The sequence below is a fragment of the Myripristis murdjan genome, chromosome 1, assembly GCF_902150065.1.
Source record: "Myripristis murdjan chromosome 1, fMyrMur1.1, whole genome shotgun sequence".
Taxonomy (NCBI): Eukaryota; Metazoa; Chordata; class Actinopteri; order Holocentriformes; family Holocentridae; genus Myripristis; species Myripristis murdjan.
Window position 1 is genome coordinate 22,787,140 of NC_043980.1, and position 26,169 is coordinate 22,813,308.

General features: G+C 42.0%; 1 protein-coding gene across 7 annotated transcripts in view; it reads left to right on the forward strand.

Annotated features, from left to right (window-relative positions):
- lrba (LPS-responsive vesicle trafficking, beach and anchor containing) overlaps window positions 1-26,169 on the forward strand; it is a 198,657-nt gene that overhangs the window by 46,769 nt on the left and 125,719 nt on the right. For 6 of the 7 annotated variants that reach the window (XM_030050866.1, XM_030050903.1, XM_030050886.1 and 3 more), the window contains exons 18-30: window positions 1,048-1,156; window positions 1,740-1,821; window positions 3,924-4,047; window positions 4,215-4,407; window positions 11,259-12,698; window positions 12,937-13,151; window positions 14,038-14,191; window positions 15,153-15,333; window positions 17,169-17,305; window positions 18,049-18,156; window positions 18,312-18,453; window positions 18,628-18,982; window positions 25,680-25,858. In XM_030050866.1, the coding sequence (XP_029906726.1) occupies window positions 1,048-1,156; window positions 1,740-1,821; window positions 3,924-4,047; window positions 4,215-4,407; window positions 11,259-12,698; window positions 12,937-13,151; window positions 14,038-14,191; window positions 15,153-15,333; window positions 17,169-17,305; window positions 18,049-18,156; window positions 18,312-18,453; window positions 18,628-18,982; window positions 25,680-25,858 (3,419 nt within the window). The remainder of the gene's footprint in view (window positions 1-1,047; window positions 1,157-1,739; window positions 1,822-3,923; window positions 4,048-4,214; window positions 4,408-11,258; window positions 12,699-12,936; window positions 13,152-14,037; window positions 14,192-15,152; window positions 15,334-17,168; window positions 17,306-18,048; window positions 18,157-18,311; window positions 18,454-18,627; window positions 18,983-25,679; window positions 25,859-26,169) is intronic. The other variant, XM_030050877.1, reaches the window with a different exon arrangement.

Sequence of the window (26,169 nt, forward strand, 5' to 3'; positions counted from 1 at the left end):
TTTGATGCCAAAGCTTTATATCTTACATCCATCTGCTGTACATTACATTATTATATTGAATTTTATATTGTTTTATATGGTTTTTTTTTTGTTTATTTTGTTTGTTTTGTTTTTACTTTTGTCTCTTCCAAATCATCAGATCTGTAATGGTTCTTGTTGAGAACTAATGTGAAATACTAATATGCCAACATTTCTCATAATGGCATTTAATTTCAGCATCAAAATTAAAACAGGTTGGCTAAAAGTTGATGGCAGACTCTCTTTCAGTCTGCAGGCCTCATTGTCCAAATGGTGAAGTGTAGTGTTTGACCTAGTCCAGCTTCATCTTCTTGTTATGAATTCTTTTGATAGAAATGTGTCACTCGTGAGCCTGCTTTTCATTTAATGAGCAATTAGAGGTGCAGAGTTATTTGGGTGGGAATGCTCCAGGAGATTCAGGTCATATTGCAAACTGTTCCCTGCTTTATCTCGATTATCAAATACCAGCAACACCAGCCCCCACCCCAAATCTAGCTGTGGCCACAGTCCAAGCAGCAGTATAAAGGCTTGTGGTCCGAATACAAGGTTGACCTGGAGGCTATCTGCAAATAGTTCTATGGTTCTTTAACTGAGTTATAATCCTAAAATTGGAGCTGATCCATGATCAGAGATGAAAGCCTCTCTGTAAAGGAGCTGCTCCTACTTAGTCAGCAGGAATTCTCTTTTTCATTTCCTTCATGTCAAATGTCAGCTGGAGCTCGGCTGAGTTATACCATTGTAGATTTCACCGGCTCTAATTCAGCGGCTCATCAGATGCTCTCAGATCTTTCTCTCGTCACAAGTGAAATTAATGATACTCCAGAATATTTTCAGTTTGATTCTCTTGTACTCTTGTGAAATAATAAAAGTCATCTTATCATAATTCAGATTATTATAATGGCATTAAGTCAGTATGATATATGTTTAGAGAAGGTTCTAAAATGCCACCATATAAGTATTATAGCAATACTGTAGGCAGATATTAATTTTTACCCTACCTGACCTTTGACCTTCCAACACCCTGACCAGGAGGAAATCTGAGGTCATGCTGGGTCACAGCCTCTTCTCCCTGCTCACCGAACGCCTGGTGCTCCACTCTAACCAGTTCTCCATGACAACGTACAATGTGCTCTTTGAGGTCAGTCTTCTTCTTGCTCTCTTTGCTCTAGGCACGTGCTGATAGAACTGAACTGGTCTGAACAGACAACAGTAGCACACTCTCTTATATCTATATCTATCAAGATAGATATGGATATAGATAGATATAGATATAGATATGTTTACAAATGCATGCATATAATTGAATTTGTATATGTGTTATAATCCTGAACCATACATCCATATTGCCTTGATATTCAGACATCACATGATTGATGTGAATTTTCTATTTTTGCTTTATTTTCTCATCATTTTCTTCTCTAGTTTTAGATTTCCCTATACTGTACAATATTCAAATTGAAGCAATTACATTAAACAATAATTTGCTTGGCATTCATTTAAATAGGTAAAAGTGAGAGAGATTCATTATGTTGCAGCGTGCTGTTGATGGAGACTGAACATGCCGTTGCCCTCCTTCTGCAGCATCTTCATTTGACAGCTATTTAGGAATATATGTGATGATGAAACACATATCTACGTAATAATGTAGCTGTTTGGTTCTCTGTTGTTGATGAGAGCTGCGTGGATATTTATGACTTGATCCCCTCTCTCTCCCCTGGTAGATTCTTACAGAGCAGATCTGCACTCAAGTGATCCATAAACAGCATCCGGACCCCGACTCCACTGTGAAGATTCTCAACCCACGTAAGTGCCCCCTCTGCACCGCTCTGCTCTCCTAAATCATCTCCTTCAGCATACCCGCTACATACCTTTTGCTCCATACTACACTGGAGGATATTCCCGGCGGGCCTGTGCAATTGCTATATGCAGTTGAACAAATGAATCACATAAATTTTGCAGCCTGAGATTGTTTTCATACAACTCGACCTCTGATGTGAGCCTGGCATCAAGATGGTGCTAATATTTTGTATGATATATTAATTCATACATAGATAACATCGTACTTTTATTAACAAAGGACTTTTATTTTGCTAATGATTGAATAGGTGAATATGAGTACCCTTGCTCAAATAATTTATATACATTTGTACACTGTATTTGCAGTTTTCATTATTTAAAGTCAAAAGAATTTTTTTGGTATTGTTACACTTAATGTGTTAGATTTGTACGTTGTTCACTGTGTTTTTAAATCATCTCATTTTTTCTATTGTTGTGTAACATGTAATTTTCTGCAGTTATCACTGACTCCCTACTGTTTAAATCTTTATATTATCCAAATTTTTGTAAATAAAAAAATATTTGTTTGTATATGTCATATTTTTTATTTTTGTGAAGTTCTACTGCAACTGCTTGAGCTTTTTCCAGGTAGTAGGCAGGGGCTCTGTGTGCATACGTGCAGTGTGTATTTTTTTTTTTTTTACCAGTGCCTCATTACTAGTAGAAAGGCCATGCTTATGTTCTATATGATGCAACATAATAAGCTGAAATGGCAACCCCAGGCTTTGATCAGTGTTCCCATCCTATCACGTCTTGGAGGAGTCTTTCCAGGCCATTACTTACCTCCAATTTCACATGTCAGCTCGCAAAATCTTTTCATATGTGAAAATCAAACTATTCAGTTCAACTAAGAAAAGAAAAGAAAACATCTCTTTGTTACACAGACGCAACCACACATGCACATATGTGCACATATACATACACACATGCACAAAACTTTAATCGGCTTGAAATCCAAGAGCTTGGTGTAATCACAGCCAAGGTTTACTTCCAACCAGCCTTAATCTGACAAGGTACTGCTGTAGTCACACATTGATTATCTTAAGCCTTTATTGTGTTAAAAACTCCCCTTCCCAACCATCCTGGACAGGCAGTATATATCATAGACTGTGTATGGGTTTGTACATGTGAGCACATGATATGGAACATAGAGCGGTGGTCTGTTTCTCCTTTGCTGTGCATTCTCTTGATTTAATCTGCGACAAACTCCCAAAATGGCCCCCTGATTGCAGTCTTTAGTAACGTCAGAGCCAATCAAACAAACCGAGGAAGTACCGTTTCCCTCAAATTAACTCAAGGGAAGGGAACCAAAAGCAAATGGAAAAAAGAAAGGCATACGCCATCCCTCCATCCTCATTCCCGGTACATGCTGGGGTAATTTTCTGGCGGTAAAGGTTCAGCGACTCATAATTTGAGTGACTAAGGCGTAGAAACAACACAACCGTCTGCTGGGGCAAAGGGGCATCGGTTAGCGCCAAGTTCTGGAGGGACAAGTGAAATCCAAGCCCTGCCGTCTCTCTACTCAAAGCAAATGGACACTGACATTGTCTAGATAATTCATCTAAACAGTCAGTCTCTTTGGGTTAACCAAAGCCAAGCCTTCCAGAAGGGCCTTGTGACTCTGGCTCTCTCATTTGAAACAATACCAAAGCCATTACACTATGATAAAGATCAATGGCTTGGCCTTTTTATTCTCCTCTCCTCTGTTTTTCTTACCACAGCCACAGATTTTCAGGTGTGTACAGCTGGGAATTGAGATAGTTTGTGGCACAATGATTTGCACATGTTGAGACCAATGTCTGATTTAGTTGCTGATTTGTGGAGTTTTCCCTTCCCTGCCCTACCAGGATGTTTTTTTTCCTATTAAAGCACACTCCTCAGTGTTTCCAAAATATTTTTTTCTAGCCTAAAAAAATGTTACTATAATATTTTATCTGACAAAATAGATCATTCAAACATGTGAACAGATAGTATCTTGATATTTTCAGTAATTGACCTGCTCTATAAATAGTTATCTCAGTCCTTGTTAAACAGAATATGTGTGTGTGTGTGTGTATTAATGTTTCCAGAGATCCTGAAGGTGATGGCTGCCCTGTTGAAGAACTCCCCTGCATCCCCCGAGAGCATGGAGGTGCGCAGGGTCTTCCTGTCAGACATGATCAAACTGTTCAATAACAGCCGAGAGAACCGCAGGTAAGAGCTCGACAGCTCGGTAGGATCGAGCACCGCCGCACGAAACACACTGTTTACATGCCAAAGACAGAAAGGGCTCATGGGGGGGAAACATCGCACACTACACCACACGCTATAGTACTGCTCGACACGCCATTTCCTCATATCTGTGTGCGTGTTTGTGTCAGGAGCCTGCTGCAGTGCTCCGTGTGGCAGGAGTGGATGCTCTCACTGTGCTTCATCAACCCGCGCAACAGCGAGGAGCAGAAGATCACGGAGATGGTGTACGCCATCTTCCGCATCCTGCTCTACCACGCCATCAAGTATGAGTGGGGCGGCTGGCGCGTCTGGGTGGACACCCTGTCCATCACCCATTCCAAGGTCAGAGCGCTCATTATATCCATGTGTGTCTCACACACACACACACACACACACACACACACACACACGCACGCTAAGGTTTGACACAGCTTTGTTTATGTTTCTCTGTGGATCCTCTACTCTCTCCTTATTTGTTTCATTTTCTTCCGTCTTTCGTGTTCCGTTTCTGTTCCCTTTCACTTGACTTCACACACTCTTTGTCTCTCTTCAGTAAACACAGAATGCACACACACACACACACACACACACACACACACACACACACACACACACACACACACACACACACACACTATTGCCTCAAACAGCATTGTCAGCCTACAGTCTCACCATGTAACACTTACAGTTAAAATCTTTGCACTTACCCTGTGCCTTGGATTGACCCCAGCTACTCAGACATTGATATTTAATTCAGTCAAAGCTGTCAGTTCTGTCACCGGCAGACATTTAGTATGAAACTGTCATAATGCCATTCACCAAACAAGAAATTAGAGAGCACTATCATCCGCCCTTGCTAACAGACAGTGCAGACTAGCATAGTAATCGAGCCGTGCCTTTCGGTGCCCATCAGATCCAGCTATGCAAGTCATGGAGTAATTATGATTTAAAAGCTAGTTGTAGTCTAAACCAATGGGAGCGAGCAAACCAGCCCTTCCTCTCTTGTATTTATGTATAGAGTATCTTTCTTTCACATTGCGCAGATAAAAATAAACTCCTGGCACTTCTTATTTCCAAAAACTGAATTCAAAATGCTGCTTTAGAAATTCAGTGTTGATATCGTGTTACGCTGCTCGGTTCCAAAGCAGTGAAGTAATTGAGGTTGGTGTCAGATTGTGGTCTGGGGGGTTTTTAAGCCTGGCAGATTGAAGGTTGAGTTAAAGAAGTGCGTGCGATATGAGACTCCTCAGTGCAGTCAGGGTGTTGTGAGTGTTAGGGACCAGTAGGGGGCACAGAGAGACTGCAGGGAAGATGAAGAGCCTGAGGGCAGCTGAGAGCAGGGTGTTGCATGCTAAATGCTGTGGACCCTCAACATATCTCCGCACCATCTGAGTACTGCGGGACTAATCTTCTCTCGGAGGGAAAATAAAATATGTATCTGTGAAATTCTAAGAAAATTTTCCACAACTTTGGCAGTCAAGGGCAGCATTTTACAAAGATATTCAAATAAGTTTGGGGCACAGCAAACAGAAATGTGTTCAGTGTATTATGGCAAAAACTGAAAAATATAACATGTATTTACAATAGCTAGTGATCCACCTTGTATGCCTATTGTTCTGTCATTATATCCCTTTCCTTCAAAAATGTTGGCATGGACCCTTTTTTTAAGCAACAATGCAGAGAAATGTAAAAATTTTATTAAAATATACTGTACTGTAGCTTGTCAGTTACGGAAACGTATGGTGGTGCACCTGTAATATTTACTGAGATTTTGGCAGATCACTATCTATTGAAACAGTATTGATTCTGCCACATTTAGCGTCTAGCATTTAGATAAAAACACAGAAAGAAAAGGAAGGAAAAAGAAATCTTAGTCACTGTTTACAAATAACATCCTGTCTATGTTGGATTTAGTTTAACCTGAAGCTTATTGTTCTAGCTGGTTTCAGTGTATAGACTCAGTTGCAGTCTCACTTTGCAGCCTAGTGCACCTCCAGGTTTGGTGTTGTGCAGATATTGTTCATTCATCTTGGTACAAGACAGGCTGTAATTGCCTTTTTCCTATAATTGCACAAGATTAATGCTGTTTCTTCTTGGCTAGTTACAATGCCCAGTGTTCACCTGAAAACAGAATTTCAAACAAAGTGCACTAGGTGTTGAATACACACGTGCACTTACAAGATCTAAAATAGACAGACAGACACACATACACACATAAACACACACATGCACACACACTGCAGGGCCCCTCCTGTGAATCAGATAGTTGCAGCGGGTGCTAGCCATCAAGATACATGCATCTACTATAAAAAAGCTAAAGAAACTCAATTGCAATTTTATTGTTCCGTTTGATAGATTTCCTGCCACCTTTGTAGCACCAAAGCTGTTTGTCACTGTTGCTCTCTCCTCCCACTGCTGCAGGGCTGTATGTATGTGCGTGTGTGTGCACAATTGTGTGTGCATGTGTGTACAATTGTGTTTGCATGTACCTGTGTGTGTGTGTGTGTGTGCATGTGCGTGTACGTGTGTGTTACCAGGGGAGAGTGGCTGAGACACATTTTCTCTTTACCTTCCTTTTCTCTTGGGCTCGAGGAAACCCTTGTCTCTGAGCCCATTGAATATTCATCTGAACTGTGCGAGAACAATCAGGCAAACAAGGCCTCATAAATACAACCAGCCCACTGGGAGCCTCTTGATAAGCACATACATGCATTCATAAATATATACATTTGCCCACATCTCCCTTGCACCCTTACAAGCATATGTACACATTTTGATTTACCGTGCATTGTTTGCACAGTGGTAAAATTATAAGCTCGGCATGTATAGACAGGCTTACAAGGCCTTTGGATTCCTGTTTTCACCTCCTCTATTTGTAGTCTCGAAGAGATTTTATATCTTAGACTCACAATATATTTGTTCTCCATTAGTGTGTTATTTATTGTCAGTATCTGTACCTGTTCATTTTTTTTTTCCACTATTTAATATGCTACCGCATCAAAGCTAGCAAAAAGTTTACCAGTACAACATTATTTTGTTGAGTTTTCCAATTCCTATCCATTAATTTCACCCTACCCACAAAATACTCGCCTGGCAGTTCAAATGAGACTAACTTTCTCCCAGACCCTCATGACACGGCAGGGTGAGCAACTTAAATTATCTGGGTTTTTAGTATTTACTTTTCGTCTTGTGCTAGCCTTACAATGAAGAGAATGACCATGTTAGGGTCACAAGGCCAGTGAAGTTGTTCATTATCGTAGAAATTAATCGTAGACTTTGCCTCTTGGCTCTTAACTTTTGACCATTTTGTCTCTTTTTCTGCTTTTGTGCAATCATATCAACCTGTGGGTGGGAGGATGGTATTTTAGAATTTGTTGCTGGGAGGCAGAAAGAGGCCTGACTTGCGCTTTGTGATTATGATTGGTTCCAGCTTCACTCTATCTGCTCTGTTTTTTGCATAATGGCATCCAGTAATAGGCAGTATGTGAATTTGGCTCCGATTTCTGTATGAGAATGAGAGAAAATCAAAGTGTATTGGCTTGTTTTGTCTGTCATTTGTAGGTGAATATGCCTACATATGTATCTGAATAGTAGGGATGAACAATATGGTAAAAAAAAAAAAAAAAAAAAATCATATTGTGAAAGACTGTGCTTGCGATCTGATTAGTGATTTTAGCAGGAATGATTGTTTCTGCATTACTATAATTTTTCACTGAAAAAGCTATTCAAATGATGACAGTGTGATTTTTGCAAGGATATGTACCAAACAAACACGTTTTTATCTGGAAAATACAATTGTGGACCAAAGCATCTCTGTAGCACCATAATACTTTATTAGCAACCATGTTCTGTCAGACATTTTACCTTTATCAAAAAATGGCAGCTCCTGCAGTTTGGTTGTTTTGCTTGGCCATATTGTGATTCCAATAATATTTCAATTAATTGTTCAGCTCTACTGAATGGACAGATGTTCCTGCAGGTGGGCACGCTGACACTACAGCCCTCCCACTCACAGCCCACACAGCCACCCAAGGTGCCCCTCGTGCACCTCCGCACACAAATGAGTTTGAAAACAAGGAGATATCCAAAAGAGAGCAATTGGTGCGTGACGGACCCTCTGTCCTTCAGGCTCCCACTGTCAGCTGACTTCATTATGCCAGTCAGATGTTATACCACAAAGATGAATATGAGTAGAAATAAGAGCAACTTATAAATAGACAAATCATAATGTACTGTAAGACATTTAAGTTCAGAGTTCAGTTTGGAAATTTAAGAGAAATGGAGTTTAACTGTGTCTAATGCAAGCCTTTTTCAATTTCTTCACAGTATGGCCGCACAGCTCAGTGCTTCCTGAGTTATTGAGACATTACGCACAAAAGACTCAAGCTGTTGTTCTTAGCCTAGGGCTTCAGATAGATACATTGACAAGTGAACAATAGAAGGGGATAGTAAGAACACTGATGAGCCAATGCCAGATAATAGCTGTGCATTGAGTCTTGTCTATGCAGTCTGTTCACAAGTGCTGCTATTCCAGATTGAACTGCTCATGCATTTGGTCTGCTACCTTGTAATTCTGAAGTAAATGCTTAAAATGAAATACTGTAAGGTTAGACTAATGGAAGTCCCTGTATGATATCCTCAAGAGATGTCTCCAGAAGAGAGTGGTTGTAATGTTTCTGACAGACATAACCAGTCAGGACTAACTACTGATTACTGTGTCAAATAGGTGGGAGAAAAATAAGAAAAAAAAGTTGTAGCCCGGAGAGCAAAGAGGGGAGATTGTGAACAAGTAAAACCACGTAACAGGCACTGCAGTAGCAGATGAGATTGATTTTGGAGGAGGAATTGCATTTAGCTAATCGGATTAGAGCCACACTGCCCTCCCCGTTTCCCCTTTGTTTTGTGGTTGCTCTCTATCTATTGATCTAAATGGGGACTCCCAGACTCCTACTGTGGGGGTCTCCCTAGACCAGTGCGCTGCCACCTTGACCCTCACCTCACAAGCTGTGGTGTGGAGCCCTTGCTGACTCCAGATCTGTTTTTCAGCAAAGACACAGGGGGCAGTGGGACTGCTAGGGAATACAAAGTTTCTCCTTGTTTGGAAACAAAACTCTTTCTACTATTATTCAAAAATTCAAGTTAAGATTTTTAAGCATTTTATGTCTACAGTATTGTGTGACTCCTGCTAGGGATTATGGAAGTGGAATAACAGAGGCTTGCTGTTTTTAATGTGTTGCAGTTTCTTTTTGTTTATAATAGTGTCCCTTTCTAAAGCATTTCAAATCTTTTGTATGATCTGGCTGTGCTTCGCCCAGTTAATACCATGTTACCTGTCACATTAGAAAAGCCCACCATGTTTTTGTACATTACCATAACATTTTTCCATACCCCACTGAGGCCAGGCCGAGTCATGGAGTAGAATGAAATTAGATTAGATCAGCGCTGATGTCTTAGCCACCCAAGGCAGTTTCTATATATTGTAGCAAGGCTAACCGCTCTTTTAAAAACCACAGAGACGTATACTACCTCTGTCTAATGGTAACTGGATCTGTTACAGAGTCCCATTTAAGGCCAACATACATCATCTTAATGTACAGACTACATCCTGAATCTATGACGTTATGTTCTGCACTGCGCTCTAGCATTATTTCCATACGAAGGCACTCTGAATGCAGCCTTTTAATTGCTAAAAATGCTAAATGTCAAATTAAGCTCAAACTAATGGGGTGGAAGGTCTTTCTGTGATCAGAGAGAGAGAGCGAGAGAGCGAGTGAGAGAGAGAGACTATTTGCATTTAGCACAGGCTCTGCACTCAGAAAACAGCTATGGATTACCAATCACTGCTTCCCCGTACAGAAGATTAATGAGCACCCATGTAGCAGGCTAATTTAGAACAATAACGCCTAATTAATTACAAATAATCAGCTTCTTTCTTTCCCGTTCCTTGCCCCCCTCTCATTGACTCACTTTCTTTCTCCTTTACATACTGTCTTATTTTTTCCTCTCCCTTTTGATCTCAGACTTTCTCATTTTCTCTTTGTTTTTGTCTCTCTTTTTCATTCTCTTTCATTCTCTCTCTCTCTGTCGCTCTCATTCTCTCTCTTTAAATAGCCTCAGGTGAAAAAGCAGCAAAGTGGGTCTAGTTTCTTTCTCCCCCTCCAACCCATCTTTGACTTTCTGTCCTCCAAGCCTAGTGATTAATGCAGGGTCTTAAATTAGGCGTGGGAGGATTTGCCAATGCTGGACACGCACTCTGCACAGCTAGCAGACACACACTAACAGTATCTACTGCTAATCTGTGACTGCTTACATGGATGGGCTCTTCCTCAAATGCCACTGCAGACCATTGTCGTTATAGACTAGCAGTCTAGTCTAGCCATATCAGATGGTAAGAAGACTGATAGAGGTTAATAGGCCATGGACAGCTGCACACAATGAAGAGAGAAACAATGAAGTTTGAAATAAAAAAAAAACAACAACAACAACTTATAGTTAAAACTCTGAAACAAGTTTAAATATATTAAAGTCACAATGACACCATAGTTTGAGCACATTTTGCCTCCATATTTTGATGTATTTCCAGATGAAACAGGATGTTGGGATGGACATAACATGAAGAGTGATCATTCAAAAGTGGGTGACAGTGCAAACCAACAGGATATCCACTGGAGAGAGAGAGAATCAGTTTTTCTTAAAAAGGTGTCAGGGGAAAGGGGCTTTAACTTACAAAATCTGTGATGGTTAGTGCGGGTTAAGTTGAACCTTTTATGTGTACCTACCTCAGGGTACACCTTGGAGCAACTGTGAAAATGAGCTGTTTTCCAGGGGCAACAGTGATGACATTTTGATGCAAAAATACAAGAAAATAAAGATGCTATAATTTTATTTTGACATTTATTGTTAAAATTGTCTATATTATGACATTAACTGCTACTGGCCTAATGAAAATTAACAGCTGCTACAAGTGGAAAAAATTATTTCCATTTCACTGGGGCTTTAATATGTCTCATAAATAAAGCCTTTTTTGTGTTCCCAAATACAAGCAGTCACTCTCTCCTCATTATTTTTTTCACACAACTTTCCAGAAACGGCTTAAATTAGACCACTGTGTGTGAAATGCGGTATATTTCGGTAGTGAGGTTTGTGGTATTAGTGTGTCATACATTGGAATATGTTATGTTTTGTGTTTACAGGTAACCTTTGAGCAGCACAAAGAGAACCTTTCCCGCATGTTTCGTCAGTACCGACGGGAATCGGCAGGATCTGTCAGTACAGTCCGAACAATCTCTGGTGCCAGCCAAACCTCTGAGATCCTGGAATGCACTAATGGGCCACATGGAGAGGAAACTGCCCCGTCCACTGTCATTGAACTCACTGTGGATGGGTTGTCCCAGAAACCCCCTGCTTCAGCATCCACCATCACCTCCAGTTCACCTGCGGCCACTGGTGAAAGGGAACAAACATCCATCACTGTGTCCAACATCCTGGCCAGAGACGAAGAGGAAGACCAGAGGTTAGGTCAAGAGTCTTCCAGAGATGGCTCGGATGATGGAAAAGAGACTGAAGCTACTGTGATAAAGACAACTGATCAAGAGGAAGTTGGTAGAGAAACCAGCCAGCAGGGAGCTATGGCTGAGCCTTTCACTGACAAGAATGATAATGATGATGATACACAAACTGCAGCTAGTGCGCCGATTGAAACGGACAGCACAAAAAACCCAGAAATAGATGGTGCAAAAGTAACAGAAACAAGTGAAGACACTACCACAATGGATGATGTAAAGTCTCATGAAAGTGACATTAACAAAGATGAATCATTAACGTCCATGACTGAAGACTCTTTGAATGAAACAGATACGGGACTGCAGGTGGTATCAGAGCCAGAAGTTAAGAATGACCAAATGTCTTCTGACACCTCAGGCTGTCTGGACAACAGTGTGGTGGGTGGAGCCTCTGTCTTCAACGAAGACCTAGTTGATGTATCGTCTGTTAGTGATCAGGTCCGCCCTAGTGATGCTGATGAGAGCCAAGAGGAATCCTCTTATGTTTCTGCTGTTGCTGGAGAGGAAGGGGAGGAGGGAAAATTGAGAGGAGATGAAGAAGTAGAGGGTAAAGACAAACAGGATGACCAGGAAGGACAGGAGTTAAAGACAGTGGAAAAACATGATGATGGGGAGCAGGAAGTTAAAATAGAGGAGAAAACTAAAGAAAGTGAAAAGAAAGAGGAGTCTGTCTTGGAGGGTCACAGTTTGGAAACGCCTCCACCTGAAACACCAGAAAAAAATGTGAAAGAAACACCCAAAGATGAGCAGGACAAACAGTCTTCCTCTGTCACTGACACCCCTGCTGCAAACCAGCCTCCCACAGATGCCACGTCGCCCTCTACAGCCCAGGAGGCCACAGCAGCATCAGACTCTGCCTCCTCCGCACCACCAAACCAGCTTTCAGAGACCACTGGCACCACCACAGAGGAAGCCCAGACAAAGGCCCCAGACAGCAGGACTCCTAGTTCTGACACACAGAGGAGTGCAGATTCTGCCACCCGGACCAAAGAGATCAAGATTGCGAGGCTGGACGTGTCCAATGTGGCCTTAGACACCGAAAGACTTGAATTGAAGGGAACTGCTACAACTGTATGTGACTCTCTCTTGACATTTTCTAGTTGTTCTATGGTTTTGTTCATTTTCAGAAAATAGTGTTACCTTAAAGACATTATTTTACAAGCACTCATTGCATCTGGAACAATAAGATATTTTTTGCAAATAATTGAGTAGGTCAAGTTGCCAGTTTCAGTTCCAAACTTTTTTTCCCCTTTGTTCTGCACCATATTAAAGCTAATCCAGTATATTTATTGGTGGTGTGTGTTCGTAGGATATCAGCCAAGGCCAGCCAGCAGCAGCAGCAGCAGCAGCAGCCGCCCCAGCAGCAGCAGTAGCTGGTGCCTCGGGCCAGTCCAGAGAGGGCAGCACCTCGGGGCCGCGCTCCACCATGTTCCGCATCCCAGAGTTCCGCTGGTCCCACATGCACCAGCGCCTCCTCACTGACCTGCTCTTCTCCATCGAGACAGATGTCCAGATGTGGAGGAGGTAGAATGACAGTGATCCTCTGATGATGACTTTATTAGGGTTGCAACTTTCTATAATGTTAATTGAATGAAGATTTATTGAAGTTAAATGTCTTTAAGCAGCATGTGAAGGATTTTATCTGCTAGAATAATAGTATGTTGAAAGTTGGTAATATAGGAATTAATTGCTTTTTTTGTAGATTTGCGCCTGTAAACACCGGGATTTTTTTGTGCTTACAGGTATCAGTGTGATAACACATGCATACTCTACTTAAATTGCAACTGTAGTTTTCTTCCTTTGTAATTGGGAGATTTCACCACATGATCATGTATTCAAATGATTGTCCACATAGTGGTCATAAAGATGTACGGGGAGTGAAATTTCAACAAATTACCAGTAAGCAAAGTGTGTCTATAAAGCACCACTGTAAATTATATAAGTCTCACAGTCCAATCTCTGTAGAAGCTGTTATTTCCATTCCATTCCAGTTTTAACAGTTTGTGTATTGCTGTAGTGCCGCTGCAAAAGGACGTTTCTGTTTTACAGAGGTTACCCTGCATTCTGTTATTGGGTTTAGATTTGAAAAAAATCCATAACTTAAAGCTAGGAGTCTGTTTTTTTCCTGTGTCTCAAGGGTTTGGTTGGACTTGCAGCCATTTTTAATGAGAGAAACTGCTTTGCTTTCCTACAGCATTCGAGGCAGCTAGACATTTCAAACATACTTCCGCCTACTCTAATGCTTCCTTTGCTCATTGCGTGACCATTAATCAGACTGTATTTTTCTTTCATACAGCTTTTACAGTTGCGTAATAATGTGACATGTATTGATGCATGAGTATAATCGATTTAATCAGTTACAGCATATTGGCTAATTGTTCCTGCCCTCTTTTTCTCCTCTGCCCCCCAGTCACTCAACGAAAACGGTTCTGGACTTTGTGAACAGCAGTGAGAACGTTGTGTTTGTCCACAACAGTGTCCACCTCATCTCCCAGGTGGTGGACAATCTCATCATGGCTTGTGGAGGCATCCTGCCTCTGCTCTCTGCTGCCACCTCCTCCTCTGTGAGTGCTCTTTTGTGTGTGTGTGTGTGTGTGTGTGTGTGTGTGTGTGTGTGTGTGTGTGTGTGTGTGTGAATATTTGTGTGCCTGTGTATGTACTTGTAGTCTTAAAAAGCTTCAGTCACTAAGGGTTATCCATCCACGTTGACCTTTCCCAATCACATTAGACTACAGTTAGATGCTTCCTAACATGGTTAGTGTTTCTTTTTTCTTTTTTCTTTTTTTATCATCAGCGTCAGACTATGTAACATGATTCTTTGCTTCTGCCAATACTCTCTTTAGTTGACTGCCTGTCCAAGAACAAGGAGGTTGATATTCAATTCCATTACAGTTTGGTTACATTTGGCAAAGTCTAGACTGTAAGCAAATTTATAATCTGATTTGACAGATTTAAATTTTAACTGACCCATGACAGCTTTCTATTGGGAAAGTACAGAGATACGTTTTAGTGTCAGTTTGCCATAATGTTAATGATTTGGATGCAATTTCTCATACAGCTGGGCAATAAAGCTCTAATGGTTACCACAATAAAATGTTTCTCAAGAGACAATAACAATGTTAGTCTCACAGAGCAGTCCACTGGTTCTTGAAAGTTTTTTTTTTTACCAGTGCTTATATCAGACTGCAGCTACTTACATTTTGTGTACTCTAGAGGATGATTTTGTGTCAAATGATGATGATCTTGACTTTTTCATAATGTTACGTAATATTGTGAAAACTGATTTTTGGCATATTTTACTTGTTTCTATTTCTTGTCAGAGGCTGCTGTTTTTACGCACTGACAAGGCTGATAGTCTTACTATAAGTGACCTCCTTCATTTGAGCCAACTTGGTTTTGTGTAACTAAATGTGTTGCTATCTATCCTGCTAACTATCCTGATAAAATAAATGTTAAATGAAAAAAAAAAAGTTTAAACTTTTGAATATGTCTTTCTTTGCTCATTTCTCCCTTCTTTTGCTACAGCATGAGCTGGAGAACATTGAGCCGTCCCAGGGCTTGGCAGTGGAGGCCTCAGTCACATTCCTACAGCGCCTCATCAACCTCGTGGACGTTCTCATCTTCGCCAGCTCCCTAAACTTCAATGAGATTGAAGCTGAGAAAAACATGTCCTCAGGAGGCATCCTCCGACAGTGCCTTCGCCTCGGTAGGCATATTGTACTCCCTCTGTCATTTTGTCTGTTTACCTCTGCTTGGTTTTCTGGCCTCTTCTCGATCCCCATGTTTGAGAGCTGATGCCCTTCTGCCCCTCACTCACTCTCCCCTGTCTGTTTTTTTCCTCCTAAATTCACTCTTTTTCTCTTAATCTTGCACTTTCTGCTCCCTGTCTTTCCTGTTTCCAGTCCTTGAGCCTGCCAGATTTTGGATTTTGAGCTGTCTTTCTACTCATCTCCGCCCCTTCACTACATTTCCCTCTCTTATCTCCTCCTTTTACTCAGCCCTCTCTCCTCCCCTGTTCATCGATCCTTCTCATATCAGCTAGCAGTAGGCTCTTGAATCAGCCCCAGTCATGGTTCCCCATAGCCTTTTTGACCCCCCCTCTGTATTCTCCCATTCTTTCCTGCCCTCTTCTTCTCCATCTCCCTCTGCTGCTCCCATTCCCCCAGCTCTCACTCTGCTCATATCAGCACTCTCTTATCGTGTTATTATAACCCCACTGCATGGCAACACTCTAAAATGGCTGCTATCATGATATAGTGAGTTCTTCATAATGGCCTTGGCTGTACTGTACTGCGATGTAGCCCCAGGCCTTTTTCCTGCCTTCTGTTCCAGGCTATTAAAGTTTCCTCTGACAGCTTCAAGAGCCAAGCCCTGCTCCAGCTGAATAAAAGATATTGAAACACTTACATTATTCATTTTATGCGGCACACCTTTCCCAACAAACACAAATCAACACAATACACGACATACACTCATAAGTGCACGCACACATGCACGCTGAGTAAATCATGCAAAACTCTGTACATTGATGTAAATAATTTCCTCACACTTTTTTCCATTTGGGTAATTGTGCATATCCAGATATCCGTTTTTGCTTTTAGGTGCACATTACAGTGAAGGACTTAAACAAAATGGTCTTCTGTATGGCACCTTGCTAAACACAGAGCGGTTTTTATCTCACACATTATCCAGCCACCAGTGCTGCTGTTGGGATTTTGCAAGGAGAGTGATGCCTCCATACTACAAGTCCACTTTTAGCAAGCAGCCGTTATGAAATGAATATTTGATGAGGTATGCTCTCCCCATTGCTGGCACCTAATCTGATTTTGGGAGACTGTAACAAGGTTTTAGCCCCCCTCCACCTTCCCTTTTATAAATGGTTGTGTGAATGAGTAGTCCTAATGGAAAAAGCGAGCCCATTTCCAGACGGAATAATTCCACCCCTCGTAATCTAAACGACTCAGAGTTAACATTTATCAGTTGTCAAGTGCAGAAGGCAGAGGGGGGAGGAAAAAAAGCTCAAACACAAGAGCAATGAATCAGTTTAGAAATGGTAATGGTGCCAGTTTTGAATGTGACCAAAGTTATGAAAGCACGGATATTTCTCGTGATGAGGGAGGCATCTTGTTGCCTGCTCGCCATGTGAACACGCTAGCAGCATCATTTGTTATAGGAGCCCCAGAATGGGTGGAGGACGTGATACAGCAGCACACCCTTGCACTATGACCTTGGGAGGAGAGGTGGAGCAGGGAAGAGTGAACGTTGCTGCCAGAGTTGGCTAGAGCGCTGACCTTGTCCTGCCCCCTCTTCTTCTCCTTTGCTCAGCTGCTCTTCTTGTGGCTTTCTCAGTTTATGAGCCAGTTTTTGACCCAGATTTTACTTGTTTTGCTGCTGTTGCTGTGGGGCCCTTCTTTTTTTTTTTTTTTTTTTAAAGGGATTTCCACACCATTTTTGTTGTGATCTTTGTCTACCATGTACTTTTCTGGAAATGACTCAGTTAATGATGATGTCACATAATATTTTTTCTCCATCCCTCCTCAGTTTGTGCAATGGCAGTGAGAAATTGTCTGGAGTGTCAGCAGCACGCCCACTTCAAGTCTGGCACAGAAAGCTCAGCACGCAGCTACACGGCCATGCCAAGCACCCTGCTGGGGACAGCCAAGGCCATGCCGGCACAGGCAAGTTACCCAGCTCCCCACATCACTCAATTATCTTATGCTTTCTTGTTCTGATGAGTTCATTTTTTTTTCCAAATTTCCCTCTTTCTGTCACCTAGGTCATAATTATACTTGTAGTATTTTTGGAGGCTGTTTTCGCCAAAGTTGCAAACATTGCAATTTCTCATTTTTTTGCTCTGCTTTTCATAATATTTATCATATGGACTATTATTGGAGTTGGTTCTCATGCTAACAAATAACTATACACATCATCCGTTGTTCTTTTCCCATCCTCCACCGTTGCAAACCAGTGGAAGCTCTGTCCTTTGTGCTCCCTGCCAACAATTCGACCCCCGCCAACAATGACCAAGTGTTATTGCATTAGCTCACATCTTATTGTATTACCGCGCTGGCTGCTATTTGTTACACTAGACAAGCCTTTTTGTCATTGCCCTTTTGATTCGATACAGTGACTTCCAGTAAAGTCATGTTTTTCTTCCCTGAAACTGGTGTGTAAAAGCTCATTTATAATGCAGTGGCTCTATAGAAAAGCCATTATGTTAAGGACATGATCCCAGGAGGGATAGCCTCCAGCCTCCCCAAGTCCCGAAACTCTGCCCCTCTCTATGAAACGTACATGGATTAATAAAGATCTTGAGTGGTGTAAAAGTGCATGTGCGGTTTACAATCATATTTATTATGTATACTATATCATGATGGTTGTGTATTATATTGTGTGTGTGTGTGTATGTGTGTGTGTTCAGAGTCCTGTTGATGTGGTGACTGGTGGAATGTCTCCAGTCAGAGATGTGGACCGGCTGCTTCAGGACATGGACATTAACCGCCTTAGGGCTGTAGTCTTCAGAGATATTGTGAGTTGCACAGCACACACATCCTCATACACACATACACAACACCCAACACACATTCAATCACTCACCTGTCATCTCTTCTCTTTGCTCTTTATTTTGGTGCTTGTTATAGAGGACACAAGTGCAGACCATTTAGTGTATGTTGTTTGTTTCAGGAGGACAGTAAGCAGGCTCAGTTTCTGGCTCTTGCTGTGGTCTACTTCATCTCAGTCCTCATGGTGTCCAAGTACCGCGACATCCTGGAGCCCCAGAATGACAAGAAACACCCACAGCGCTCCCAGTCTGCCAGGAGCACAGGTACACAACAACTCCAGGACAAGCCGTTTCATTTTGGAATGATATTGCACAAAATAAATAGAGCAAAATAGATTTGAGCAAACAATTAGATAATCCGGCATGCTGTGTGTTGGAATAATGTATGACTGATATTGCTTAATTGCTAACATTCCTTTATTATTCATGTCTTCTCAGATAGTGGTGCCATTTCTGGTGGACTAGATGTGGAGAACGGTGTGTCTCTTAGGCGGTACGACTCCGGCATTGGTGACGATCACACCTCAGCTGCCGCAAGCGAGGCTGAGTCGTCATCGTCTGGTATGACTCACGGCCCAGACGCCATCTCAGAGGCCTTGTCTACACTGTCCTCTGAGGTCAGACCTGCTGCGTCCAGCGATAAGGGCAAGAACGTAAAGGACATTCTGCGCAGCTTGGTGAGCACACCAGCTGATGATATCATGGTGGACCCCAGTCTGTTGCCACCAGCATTTCTAGGAAGTGTGGGCGACCCGGCCAGAGAATCAGCACTGCAGTTCCGCTCCTTTGATAGGTGAGGGCTCACGTTCAAACATGTCGTGACACATGCACATATACTTTCATACATATTATTGAAAACCCAAATTCTCTATGATCTCTACCTTGGCTGATTGTGGAGGAAAAAACTGGGCAAAGATTTCACTGTTCAGTGTTGGCACAGTGGCAGACCTGACAACTTTGTCAGTTTCTCAAGTGTCCATAAGCAGTATCCTCTGGCTAATCTCAAGCTTCACAGTTTACCTTTTCATGCAATTTATCCCACCCTAGCTGCAGAGGGCTTTTTGAAAGTGAGACTCAGAGCGCATTTTGGCTCGGCAACCTTAGAGGAGGCTTTGATGCAGCATCAAAACAATTTTGTAACAGGATTGCTTTTGAACTGGGGAATCTTCTGTCTGTGACTGCCTCCCTCCGATTCCCATCGCTCTTTCTTTCAGCTGTCGATGCAGGCCCTCATCCCAAACAAACAGCCTTACAAAGTACCTGTCTTAAGGAAAACATCAAAACAGAAGCCGTGTTTGCCAGTGGGACAGACATGGATAAAAAAAAACAGATTCAAGGCCAGCAGGATGCTGTTTCTTTTCACAATGTCACTGATATTTAATGGTTTTCTTTTTCATCTCTTCTGGCCCTCTTCTCTCCCTGTCTAGTCTTTGCAGGGCTATCACCCACTTTCTTGTACTAAAAGATGTATAAATTGCATTCTTCATTGAGGTGCGGGGGCGAACGCTCAGGGGGGTGGTGGGAAAAGTGGGGTCGGGTACTGAACCCACAGACGGGCCCGAGTGAGAGAGGACGGACACCGGTCTGGTTTGCATTTGGAGCGTTGTTTCTGAGGCAGACGTTCACAAAAAGGAGAGGGGAGAGAGAGCGGGAGACAGAGAAGCCTCCACAGGGGTGATGTCAAGTCAAGGTTCTCATGTACTGAAGAAAGCATTTCTTCATTTCTCCCTCTCTCTCACTCTGTCTCTCTCTCTCTCACACACACACACACACACACACACACATACACACACACACGGTCCGCCTACCCCCAACTGTGGGAATTCCGAGGCATCTCTGTGATCGTGTGTCTTTATCTGAGGAATGCTTTGTCAGGTCTCAGGGCTCTCCTCATATCAGGGGGATTAGACTGGCTCCTGTCCGCTGAGCACACACAGTAGGAAGAGCGGACATCAGGAGAGCTGGAGAACATAGACTAACAGCTTGCTCACTGTCGATGGGAGCCCCTCCATGCGGGGTGTGCAGCGCGGCCATGGCCAGCACACTTTAGTCCAGAACTCCCCTTTAAAAGGAGATGAGGGCTTCGCAGCTGGGTTCACAAATGAACACACATACACACACACACACACACACACACATACACACACATGTATATGTGTATATATACTAATATACCTGTTTTACATTGATCTAAAATCCCACTACCATCTAGGAAATGAGCTTAGTTTAAGCAGGTTAACACAGCATTGCAGTTCTTAGAATTTCCCTGGTTGGGATCAATAAAGTATATCTATCTATCTATCTTTGTTCAAAACTCCGCAACAGCAAATGGATCACCTGCTAATTTGTGAGGCACGATGATACAGGACATTTTAGTTAAGAAATCCTAACTTTCCTCCTACATTATGATGAATGGCCAATAAATCACCATCTTTTGGATCAGACTCATGAGTTATGCTCATTGTGTCGTTGTAATGAGGGACCGCCAGGGAGGAACGCTGGAGAAAACACTGCTTTTCAGTCAGGTTGGCAGGTTGTGACACCGTTTAACCTGGAGGTGAAATATGTGGTCCAGAACTTGTGCTAAAGTAAACTTGTCATCCGCATTTTTTTAGTGGGTAGTCCTGGATTAGAAAAGGGAACACAAAAAGTCAACTCCAGGTCATTGTGTATTAATAATACATTGCTGTTGTGTTTGATAATGCAGTGGCTTCAGTAATTAATTTTGACCATGCTTAAGTTTGACATGACAGTCTTATCTCGTTTTTTAATTTTAGTGTAAGGATTCAAGTCATGTGCCCTACCCCCTCACTCAAAGACAAAAAATTTTCTGCTGTGCTGTTGGTGAGTGGAGCATGGAGGAACATGTTGATACTACCAGGTTGCAGGTGAAGAGGGAAGGCAGGGTTATCTTCACCACAGTGTGGTCTTGGCGTGCCGTAGATTGGATCTAGCACTGATATTTGGATATTTCAATGCTGCACGGAAAGTTTTCATTTGTGTGGTGGGTCGTCTCGACAAAACTATTGGCATACTACTGTTATATGAGCATAGAGAAATGTGTTGTGTCTTTGGAGTGGTGGGTGGGTGGAGGGGCATGTGACATGTATCCTCACACTAAAATGAAAACAAGATATGCCTGTCATATTAAGCTTTTCCAATACAGAGAAGCATGCATCAATTTAACTGTGATTCACTCCCAGCTTTGGCCTGATTCAGTTTATTTAAAATGATGCAACTCCATCGTGGACATTAAACCCAGCACATCAATTTAAATCGGTGACTTGTTACCCCTTTAGATGTTACGCATTACAACTACCAAGCTAGTAGACGTGTTTTGACAGTATTTATTATCTTGTTATAATGACTCTGTATCTCTCGGTCTAATGCTGTTAAGCATCAACCGCTAACCAGTGTGTCTCGATGCTGTGACACCAATACAAGCCAGAGCTGATATTCTATACTGACATGTCCTGCCAAAACATGGCAACTTTCTGCTGGGCCAGGGGACTGGATTTATGAGACCAATATATGGAAAAAGCAGGGATCTCCCAGATAAAGACTGGGATGGGTCAGAGGGGTGAAGTATCCCTTCTGATTTATTTACTAGCGGAGACCTGCTGGATCACTCCCATCCGTTTCACAGCCATGCCCCTGTTATGACAGCCAGTCTGCAAATATTTGCTGACACTAACCAGAACTAAACAGTGTCATTGTACAAGCCAGTGATTTAGACTGCATGGTTCAGCAGAATATGTGAGTGTTAGACATTGGGATATACATAGTGTAGTTGTTTGCATTCCTGGCAACAGGCCTCACATGCATGCGAGACTTGATGTACAGATGAGTTGAGCTGGATGGTGAAGTATTTTTAATGTTCTGCCTAGAAAGAGGGTAAGCATGTCAGCTACAAACACAACTTTTCGAGTGAAGGCAATTTGCCTTTCTTTTGAAATTCAACACTGGACTTTGAAAATGGGGAGTTTAGAGGGTTGCTGAGTCAGTGGAAGTGCCGCACTGTAGAGACAGTTGGCTTTCACACAAGTTATTTGCTGTGACCAGTGAGTTTATGGTTTCACAAACTGTGTAATTTTGTTGTGGTGATAATTAGATCTAAGTAGCTTTATAACTAAGTAGCTCTAGCACACATACGCATTAAGTGCGCATACAGGTTCTCTGATTGTGTGATTCTCAGTTTTCTAAGCCCTCAGTTACATCCCTGATCATCCATGAAGTTAGTTCATATCACATCAAGGTATTGCCCCTCTCTCTCTCCAAATGTAATCATCCAATCACAGCTCAAGAGAATGTCAGATGTGTTGGACTGGCAAGTTGTGTATATGTGTTTATGTGCGCATGAATTGTAGATAGATTGTACTCTGGACATTCACATGCATGTATTTGCATTACATGAAGATGAAAAGGGAGATCAAAGCTCTGCATACACTCACCCCCTCCTTTACATGAGACTAACACTCTAGAGAATGGTGCTTTTACCCACATACACACTCAAAACAGTCACACGCTCAACCACTGACACTTTCTTACTCATTATTGCCCTTGACTCACCTGAAATAGCAGAGATTACTGGACTGCCAGTGTCTGCTGCACTTATCCAGCGTAGGTTAAAACCTCTAAATAATTCAGCCTCGGCCCAGCTTACACATACACACGCAGCCCTCGGCTCCTGTTTGTGGGTTGAGCGGGGCTGTTGACGGCTGATTAATCGACTGGGGCGGCCTACTCACGATAAGTGTGGCTAATGACCTGCTGAATAATTTACTGGGCCTTTGCTGGGGAACAGATGGAAGGCCAAACACAGACATGGACATGTTCCCTGGCAAATACACTCATGCATTTGCTGTATTTTCTCTTCCACTCATGCATATATTTACAAATGCTTCCACACACATTCTCCTGCATGGCCTACTTCTGACAAAACTAGTGACAGTCCACGGGTCCTCTGTTTCTTTGCTGTCCTGTTGACACCTGGAGTGCTTCACATCATCACCACCCTTGTTCCCTGATATCACCATCCAGTCTACTCACTATCTGAACAGAAAAAGTTACCAGATACATTTATCTCTGCTGTGTCTGGTTAACAATACTGACTTTTTTTTCTGGTCTACCACCACTTCAGTTTTTATGTATCAGTCTGATCTGTCTTGAACCTGGAAATGCTGTTTGATGTTGCTGAGCACATTCAGAGGTCATGGTTTTTATAGTGCTTCATGTGTATGCTCGTGTGTGTGTGGGTGTGCACAGTGTGGGTGTGTGTCAAAAACAAGCATCAAGCTATTGTGATCCTTGTGCTGCTATATTATTCCCGAATCATAGATCACTCTGAGGTCAAAAGCAGTCAGTGTTTAACATCCACAGTAACTTTTAATACATTTGATCTGCTACCTTAAATCAACGGAGAACAGCCTTTGATTCCTCAGCCAGGTATCTGTCTGCGCCGTAGGACGCCAGACCCCACCATCCTCTGGTGCGTGTGCACATAAAAGCATGCATGCGAGACTGTGAGCTCAAGAGTGTATATCTTATTCCTGATGTATGAATGTATATCTTATTCTTTATTCTTCATTTCTTTTAGTATATTTCTGTGTTTTCATGAGTTCAAATTTGTGTATGTGATGATATGATGAGCTTATGATCTATGCATGCATATCTTTGTGAGCATGCATTGGTTTGTGTTTTTGAGAGGGAGCAGCAGCCAGTGGTTAGACCCTGCTTTTCCTGTGTCAGCACTGATAAGCAGGGCCAGCTTCTCTTTGATATGGCCAGTGGACTGTCAGAGCCCCAGTCTAAACTGACAGCTTATCTGCATGCCGCTCTCCTCCCTATCCACTGTTCTACAGGATGGGAATGAACCAGGTCTACTCCAGTCAGTGTGTTGTGCCACATCACTGTGAACAGCTTCCTATTACTGTGCAGGATGAGCATTTAAAGAAGCAGCACTTTCTGCTTATCTAGAAAACTGATTATAGAAGTTGATTCGAGCTGTCAGTGATCCAGTAATTAAATGAATTTCAAATATTAGGTGCCGTATGCATTGTGCACCATAATTCACATGATTGGGGCTTTTAGGAAGAATAGGGAAAAAAAAAAAAAAAAAGCGTTCACATAGAGACTTTGAAGTCTGTGTCAATGTAAAGACCATTTTCCCTCTGTTGGGCTAGTTATGTGCACCATTTTGGGTTGTTTGTGCTTTAATCTCCTGTCCATACAGTTAATGCATGTAAGTCAATTTTTGATAGCAGGGCTTTGCTCACGTGTAGTGTTAGTAGTTGAAAAGTGGATATTTCAAAATAGCTTATATATCACGCTGGCAAACAGGTAGATTTGCTTAAAAAGCAGCTAAAACCATCCCGGTTCTAATAGTGATTAAATGGCATTAGCATCACAAATTTGCATTCATATGGTATGGTCTGTGTGTATTATTATGCAATGTCTGTTGTGACTACCATTTGATATATTTTATTGTTTGTCAGGATTATTGTATCTTTAAAATGTAATGTGTCTTTTTGTCTACTTTTCTCAGAAGTGACTTCGAAGATTGACTTCAAAATTGTATTGTCTAACACGATGCCTGTTTTATTTACATTGAAAATTTCATATCAAGAACGCTTAAGTTGACCAAGAGCACATACAGCACAGATGAATATGGTGTTTTGGTCACTAAGTATGGCTAATTATGATAGTGGACGGGGTTTAAACATATGTTTTGTACATGCTCATCATTTTGAAAGAATGTGTTGACAATACACCCAATTTGTGCTGTGGAATTATAAAATGTGTAACAAAAAGAAGCTATTCAGTGTGACATAAGCAGATAAATAGTGATTTCTATTGTGGTATATTTATCCCACAGAGGGAACTTCAGTTCCTCTTTGTCATTGAAATATGTCCAAATTTATGCTTCATTTTTAAAAAATCAAACTGTCTAACAGATAGCTCTTTCTGCAGATGCCTGATGTTATGGACATAAACTCACTTTCTGATTCTGCCTCTTGATTTGTTTTTGGAAAGGTCAAGGTGTCTAGGCAGAAACAGGCTACAGAAGTGGGCTCCACTGCAGTCTGCTCGAAAGTCTTTCAGAATACCAGACATGTCTTTGCTCCATTAATGCCCAAGATACTTTGTGTCAGTAAGCAAAATGAAATGCACTTGCCTCCACAGGTCCTTTCATTGTATTAGAAATAGAAATGGTCTAGCAAACTAATTGCATCTTAGTCCAGACCACTGACTGGTGGAGGGAGCCCATTGATTTGAGGGAAGATGGATGTGGCCATTCAAAAATATTCTGTGTCAGGAAAGTTGTCTCCTAATTACTCCTCTAGTGTAATGGGTTGACGATGGAGTTGGTGTTATTCCAGCTATACTGTAACCTTATGGTGCCTCCTGGTATATAGCACCATCAGCATTTTTCTTACAATAGTGCTGTTCAGTTATCAGTGAAATAAACATTTTGTCCGATCTCTTTGCAGAAGCGTTGTCATTGCACCCAAGAAAGCAGGCACGATGCCATCTCCAGGACCGTCCTCTGTTGCCACTCCCATCCCAGCAGCCACTGCTGCCTCTGTGTCCGGTGGGACGCCCATCAACAGCGTTGCCGTGGTTTCTGCTGGCGATGCCTCCCAGAGCACCTCTGCAGAGACTGCAGCTGGTGAGTGCGCTCTACAACAGGCTCACATACATTATGGAAGTGCTTTGTTTTGTGTGAGGGCAACTCAGCCCTCGCCTGGATGGGCCTGCTGAGAAAAAGTCAATATTTAGATATTGTGTGTCTGACAGAATGAGAATGCCCTGTTCATATAATGTAATCCAATGAGGCAAGAGCACAGAGGACAGAAGCATTAAGTGCTACATTAAGTGAATAGGTATTACCATCATAGAGCCACAGTAGCCTCTTAATTGTATAAAATTGTGCTTTACTGCCGAGAAAACTCTAATTGTTGCTTTTTGGATTATGTATAC